The 7,858-nt window shown below is 38.7% G+C and overlaps 1 protein-coding gene and 1 non-coding gene across 2 annotated transcripts; both read left to right on the top strand.

Moving 5' to 3' along the window:
- Positions 1-1,174: 1,174 nt before the first annotated feature.
- trnas-aga lies at positions 1,175-1,256 on the top strand. Its single transcript has one exon. It is a non-coding gene; the product is annotated as a tRNA-Ser (tRNA).
- Positions 1,257-2,770: 1,514 nt separating this feature from the next.
- ppdpfb (pancreatic progenitor cell differentiation and proliferation factor b) lies at positions 2,771-6,961 on the top strand. The gene is made up of 5 exons (XM_034537702.1): positions 2,771-2,942; positions 4,261-4,356; positions 4,642-4,719; positions 6,022-6,115; positions 6,469-6,961. The coding sequence occupies exons 2-5, from the start codon at positions 4,302-4,304 to the stop codon at positions 6,581-6,583; spliced, it is 342 nt and encodes a 113-aa protein (XP_034393593.1). The 5' UTR covers positions 2,771-2,942; positions 4,261-4,301; the 3' UTR covers positions 6,584-6,961.
- The last annotated feature ends 897 nt before the right edge of the window (positions 6,962-7,858 follow it).

Raw genomic sequence — 7,858 nt, 5'->3', positions numbered from 1 at the left:
AAGGGATCCGATTTGGAAGATTATGGTGAATGAATTATTTGGTTTTCTTGTATATGTTTGGATATCAATAAAGCATTCCTTTAAATTGATGAGTAGTGTTTGGTCAGTATGTTCACTCTGTCTTTTAGTTCCACACAATTTACAAATCACTCAGTTTATCAATACTACTCTCGTGCTGGAATTTGAAACTAGATTTGGTTGTTAAGTATTCTCCTTTTTTACTCTAACCAGAGTTTTTGTCTTTGTTTTTAGAGCGTAAAAAGATAAAATGGAATTAAGATTCTCCGTTGTTTAGTTATCTTATGGTCAGTTTAGAGGTGTCACACTTGCAGATCTGTGATCTGAATTTCAAGAGACTAACTGGAAACGGCATTTCCTACGAATGTTTCGCACAAAGTAACATTCAATATTTTGGGAACCTTTTAAAGAGAAAATTAAATTATATCTTTTGATGCATTATGGCATGCCATTTAGTTCAGTTTTCATCTATTATGACAATAAAGCACCATTATGTTTTGAATTCCTTATAACACAATCTGTAAGCATCTGTGGTACCTTTTTAAGTTTTGTTCATCAAAATGATGTATATGGTGTGTACTGTAACCCAATACATATAAGAGATTAATAAACGAGTTAATGCACAGTAGGATATGTCAAATACTTAAATAACTACACTTTTAAAGTAAATTCTATAGCGTTGTATGTATTAACTTAAATCTTTGGGCAAACTTCTGTCAATTAAGTTGACTTTTAAAAGTCTAGTTCCCTGACCGGGAATCGAACCCGGGCCGCGGCGGTGAGAGCGCCGAATCCTAACCACTAGACCACCAGGGAAACATGCTCTCGAGTCCCTATAGTGGGGATCAAACGCTCTCAACAGAACTTTAGTTTCTATTGGTGATTTTACATTGTGAACATTGTAAGTCGTTCTAGTTCATTAGTTCTTACGTCAGTAAAATGAGCTACAACTTTACCAGCTGAAACATTTAAAGTGATGAACAATTAATGATTAAAATCTGTAAAATAATATGTATTATTCTGCGTAATAAGCATTTTTACATTTGGTTCTTTGAGTTTATTTAACTTCAACTTGATTAACTTGTGAATGCAAGATGTACTTGTATTGCTACCTTTGAGTTTTGGGATTACATTGAGATATATAAACAACTAAAGAGTTGTCGTGGCCGAGTGGTTAAGGCGATGGACTAGAAATCCATTGGGGTCTCCCCGCGCAGGTTCGAATCCTGCCGACAACGTAAAAGTTTTTGTCCAACTAAACGTTTAGTATATAAAATATAAAATTACCTTCACGACACACAGGAACATAATAGCTTGTGAACATCCTTAGATTCTATTAGCATTACAGCAAATTAAATAATTCTCACTCACCGTTTTGTCTTATGTTTCACACATAAACTGTCATATCGTATTCCTTTACTTTCTTTACTGCACTATTTTATTCGCACTTTTACTTTTATGAGCATGGTTGGAGGGAGACAGATCTTACATATTCATTGCCACACGTCTGCTTCTCTGGAGGCTAGTTGTTATGCATATGACAATGAATAATTTTAAACTTTAATGGTAAAAATATGATTTTTAACATGTATCTGCAAACGACAAAGAAAAACTACACATACATGTATCCCTCTCGGCCTACACGTTGCATTTTCAGTGAGGGGCAATTTATGTATTTCGCCACAAGGGTGAGCTCCTTGTGCGGTGCTCATGTCTCTGGTTAGTCAACTGTATTACGGTCAGTGAGTTTGCGGACTGATTGTATGAAACTAAAACGGAAATTTGAACCAGACAAATGCTTAGAAATATTGCATCATTAAAAAAATATATTATACATCCATCCATCCATTATCACCCGCTTATCCGGGGTCGGGTCGCGGTGGCAGCAGGTTCAGCAGGCCGACCCAGGCCTCCCTCTCACCCGCAACACTTTCCAGCTCATTCTGGGGGATCCCGAGGCGTTCCAAGGCCAGCCGGGAGATATAATCCCTCCAGCGTGTCCTCGGTCTTCCCCGGGGCCTCCTACCAGTTGGACGTGCCCGGAAAACCTCTAATGGGAGGCGTCCAGGAGGCATCCTGACTAGATGCCCGAACCACCTCAGCTGACTCCTTTCGACACGAAGGAGCAGCGACTCAACTCCAAGCTCCCCCCTGATGTCCGAGCTCCTTACCCTATCTCTAAGGCTGAGCCCGGCCACCCTACGGAGGAAGCTCATTTCGGCCGCTTGTATAATTGTATATTATACATATACTGTACATATACATACATTACATATAATATAAAGATAAAAGAACAACCCAAACGTCAATGTGTGAGTCATCTTGTTTTTAAATTATTATTGTTTTATTATTGAAGTCTGAGAAAATATGATGAATACACAATGTATAATTGAAAAATGGTGTTGACTGACTATGATTGGAAAAATATCTTTTAAAAAATGTATTACATTTTAAATGAAATAAAACGGGACATCCATGGTGAAGGGAAAGGCATTTTATATTTTAAATCATAGCCTCCTGCAGTTACATTTCTTAGCCTTACATCTCTTTTGGAAACACACACCAATGACTTGTCTCTGTTTCCGCTCTTTGCGCTCTGGCATTTCGCTCCTCTTCCCAGTCTCTTCTCGTCGAGCGCTGACCTTTAGCACTACTTTTTGTGTCGTTCAATATGTGTTACTGTTTGTTGCGCCCCGCCCCATGACTGTTGCTACGTCATCAACCCTCTCGTTATATAAATACGCACGCCGACCAGCGGAGCCAACAAGAAGCATCGCTGTCATCCCTTCGGACCTTGGAGGGTTACACTTACCCACAACTTATTTTCAAATGGGCCCCGTCGCCCAGGGTTTACTCCCACAGCCTCGCCGACTGAGTTGAATTGGGTGCTCCGGAAAATCAAGCACGTTTGGGTCCCTAAAAAGGTGAGCGTTTTCCCCGGGGTATACAATGGGTCTCCTTTTGGTTCAGACAACAACCCTCCGCGGACAGGCCGAGGACGAAGCTGGGGTTCTGGTTTGGGGGTTTAACGGTAGTCTCTCTGGCTAAAGGTGCTGCGCGAGCTAGCTTGTGTTAACGGCAACTTTAGCACAAGCACACGAGTCTTTGTTGTGTTTTCTTTTTTACACGCAGAAGAATAAACGTCCTGCTATCGTTGTATTAGTTTTTTCATTCACTAACTAGAGAATAACCGGTCCGCTGCCATTGTGGAAGTGAACAGACCGTTGAGGTTTTGTGTTTGGCTTTTGTTGGGACAAAATGTCCCCGTTAGAAGAGAAAAGGGTCCGGCTTTACGGTTTGTTATTGTATCCCCTTTTAAGACAGTCTTCGTTCAGCACCTACCTTCTTAAATTCTGCTTTTATTTAAGTATTTATTACATTATTTTGTATGGAACAAAATTACGTCAAAATGTCGGCTTGGTGCAGTGACCATCTCATGTAAACAAGACCCCTGCGAAAAACATGGGGTGACGTCATCACATTAAGGCTGTGAACGTGCTGCTGTGAACGTGCTACCAGCAAACAAAAATATTTCTGGTTTTATTTATATATATATATATATATATATATACACACACACTGTTGAAAAGGATTAGTTCAATAACTGATAAAGCAATCGACTAATACCCAACAAAATCGTCTGTTTAAGACATTTATAAAGCACTAAAATATATATATATATATATATATATATATATATATATATATATATATATATATATATAATTTTACAACACAGGGAAAGAAATTGACAAAACAATAAATACAGTTACTCATACATGCTTATGCATATTTACCTAGAAAGATTAGATAACAGAATAAGCAACACGTTGATTCATAATGCATTATGATGTTTATTAGATCTGAAAAGATTGGGTATTGATAGAACATTTAAAATATTTATTTAAATTCATTTTTTAACACATAACCCCCAAAAATCTGTTATGATTGTAAAATGGATATCTTTGTATTTTGGACTGTTGGTTGGACAAAACGGTTGAATGAGTAAAAAGGCATTTTTCACCACCGTGGTGTTTTATAAGCCTAACCATTACTTGATCAATTGAGGAGGTTATTGTCACATGTTTATAATAAAATGACTAATGGCTTGTTAAGAATAATAATTGGACCGTGTAATGAAATAGTCATAATCTCTGTCTTGATTCCGTTTGTGGGCATTTGACTTGAGGAGTATTGGAAATGTATCCCAGACAGTTTTGATCATAAAAGTTTTCCCTCCAGGTTTCCATCAAGCACAGCATACAGGGACCAACTACAGTAGAATGGCATCCATTCCAGCAGGCGGTTCTCTCGTGGCGACCACTGACTACTACCGCAGTGAGTCTCCTTTTTTGCACAGAGCCAAACAAATCTTGCCCTTTTTGGGTGATTTACTCTTACTCTACTGTTGGATTGACACAATAGTACCATACAATGAGTAAAATATGACTAGTATGTATGGGCTATGCTCAGTGAAATATTTGGGTCTCAGGCTGAATTAATGTTTAATACGATTCATAAAGAAATTAACTGGATATCTTTACTTGTTACCTTTTTTAGTTTAGTTGGCTATGACTTAACCACTTGCTCAACTCCTTTCCTGCTGATTCTCTCCTCCTGCAGGGCGCATCGGTTCTACATCCAGTAGCAGCTCTTGTGGCAGTTCGGAGTACAGTGGCGAGGTCATCCCTCACCATCCAGGTGTGTGTGTGTGTTTGTATCGATGAAACAGAAAAAAACAGAACATTTAAGTCTTAATCCAGTTTTAATGGCAAAGAAAACTTCCGATAGTTACGGTTTCCCTTCACGGTTAAATCTGTGTCGGTGAGGAAAAGCCCCGTAGGAAAGTTAAAACTCAGTTTACAGTAATTGAGTCAGGAAATACCACAAGACGGCTCACGTGTACTCTGGTAAAAAGAAATACAAATGATTGAGTAATTTTAAATGGTTTTACTTTTGAGAGAATAGTGTGTTCTGTCAGGGGAAGCAACAAAGACAGGAAGTGTCATGTCACAGATCCAGATGTTTCTGTTAGAGCAACTGCTCAAAATCCTCTGCAGTTTGGGCAACAGTTTTAAAAGATGGTGACGTTGCTCGATCTACATCATACCACTGATCTGGTAATACCAGATTTCAGTTTCGGTAACATCAAGGATCGCTGTGGTTGGATCAGCTGTTTCCTCAGAGCTACTATGGTTGAGTCATACTGGGAAAAAACTAGCTCCGGTCTGATCTCACTTTTTCTTATCTAGCAGAAAAGTGTTTTTCGGTCTTGTATTTTCCCTTCTCCTCTACAGATAAAGGATTTCTTTACTCCTATTCAGTTCTCTAGTTAGAAGTCAGACGTCAGTATGAACATAAAAATCATTCAGCCCCATGTACATCAATATGGCCCTGAGGTCCAGTTAAAATCTGCTGACATCACTAGTAATCATGGATCAGCGTCTCAGTGCAGCTTGATTGTGAAGCCATCAGGGTTAACTGATAAGTTCTGACCTTGGGTTGGTGCCTGCATGCCTGTTTCACCTTCCTATTTGTGTGTTAGTCTTACTAAATTAGATTTAATTAAACGCAGCATTAGACTGTACAGTATTACTTTTTAGTACTTGATGTTATAACCAATTAAGCAATGATTCATTTGTTTCTTGACCATTTAAAAATAAATTGTTTAATAAAATATAGGAAACTAGTTCACATTGTGGACTGTCAAACTATTTTGGGAGTGGCCCAGTGACTACTCAGACATATGTACACACTAGTCCTGATAGGGGAAACGTGAGTCGTGTAGCTGATGAAACGGACAACTCAAAACACATACTCTACACACTCTCATTGGGTCGCTGTCATTTTCAGACTGCTGTCTCGCTTCAGAGAGCAATGTTAAACCTGTCACTGGGGTGGTCAAATTAATATAAAAACCCCACAGACAGACATTTGAATTAAATGGACAGTAGGTGCTGTTTTACCTGTATAAACCTGTGTCTTAATGATCTGCCTCAACAGGACTCCCCAAGCAGGACTCTGGACATTGGTGGTCCAGTTTCTTCTTTGGGAAGCAGCCAGGGATGACCCCACTGACTGAGGAGGCACAGCAGAAGTAAGTCACTTTAACTTGTATTACATTAGGAATAAGCAATTTGACAATATGTTTAACATAATATTATGTTCGTTTTTTAACTTAATAAAAAGTCACAGGTTCAGAAAATAAAAATGCGTTTCTAGACTGTGGGGACATTTTATAAAACCTCTGTGGTTTAAATAATCCCAACACTAACTCCATCATAAAGTATATTATTCAATCTGTCCTGGTTTGGTTGTATGATATGGCTGCAGGATTTTACTTGTTCATGTGTAAGCTAATCACTCTTTACTGGTTTGACACAGTCACACCCTTTCTATTATACAGTATCAAGAATAGCTTTTCACAATCTCCCTCTCTGTCGCTCTCAGGGCGGGGGTCCAAGGTGCAGTGACAAATGGTCAGATCACGTGCGTTGCCAAGGAGATGGTGATGCAACGCCAGGTGAGTGAGAGCAGCGACACAGGAAGCCCCACATCCTCCTGATCCTGCAGTCTCACTCTGATCCACGTCGCACCTCAGACGGGGGATTGAACCAACGACCAACGCTAGGTGACGGGAGGATGTCCTGTTTACAACCATATTAGTTCAAAAAAATATTATTTGTTGTAGTTCTAGGGCTGCCATACTTGTTTTTGTTTCAGTAACCTTGTTTTTTTATGGAAGAAAAAGAATTTAAAATAAATACAAAAAACATAATGAAGATGCAACTGATAAACTCCTTTTGTGTTTGTTTTTTTAACATTTGTACTGTTTTTGTAATACTGTGTTGCATTCACACTGGTGGATACACATAAACATGTTTCTCTTTTGTCACCCTGTGATTGCAAATGCAATAAAGTAGACTCTTGCAGCCTAATGTTCTGTCGGGTTCACGTGTCTGTTCTTCTCACTTAAAAAAAAATGCTACAATAGAAGTATAGTTTGAACACATAGTAGTTTTAAGAACATGATTTTATCTCTGTTTATACTTTACTAAAACAAGTGACGCGTCCATGGGAGTTGGTTGAAATAGCCCTATAAGGACCAGGAGGGGAAGGAGTCTGTTTGCCAGCAGCGGTTCACTTGTTTTGTACAGGGCTATTCCAGGAACAGAGTAAACACCAAGAGAGCAGCACTTCACGTCCTGCTGCTGGTGAACCCAGAGTCTGGAGTTGTGTAACCGTTTGCTCGGTGTCTAAACGCCCACTACATCTGGAAACTGAGTCGAGCTGTCTCTAAGGATTAAATTAATAAAAGTTCCTGCACAAACTGGCCTAATGTTTAACCTACAGGGTTAAACAGATTGTTTCAACCTGTTTTCGGCATCTGAAGTTTCAATCAAATTTGAAATGGCAAAATGTTTGGGAAGTGTCTTTGCTTTCAAACATTTGTCACACTAAGTGTTAAATTGACTTTCAAAATAATTTTATATCTAGACGACTCGGTAGAAATAAGTAGTTACATGTTAAAGTTTTACATTCAAAACTGTCCTTAAGTTAAAGCAGAATGTACTCTAAGAATTAAAGTAAAATTACTTCTTGGGCACTGGTCCCTTTCAGAGAGTTATATTACTTTAATGCTTTAACACAAGCAGCTTTTTCATGGTACATCTGGTGGAGTTGGAGTTAAATTAACTTCTCTGTATGCTATTGGATTGTTTAAATCTAGAGCAATATAAAATACCGTATACATGTATTTCATGTTTTGTTAGCTAATAAGACGGTTCACAAAGCCGGAAGTCTGAGTTTCCAGTCCTGCTGTTTGAGACCAAAATAAATC

This window comes from Cyclopterus lumpus, chromosome 7 (assembly GCF_009769545.1).
Source record: "Cyclopterus lumpus isolate fCycLum1 chromosome 7, fCycLum1.pri, whole genome shotgun sequence".
Classification (NCBI taxonomy): Eukaryota; Metazoa; Chordata; class Actinopteri; order Perciformes; family Cyclopteridae; genus Cyclopterus; species Cyclopterus lumpus.
Note: the sequence above shows the minus strand (reverse complement) of the source record. Positions and strands in the feature narration are given on the sequence as shown.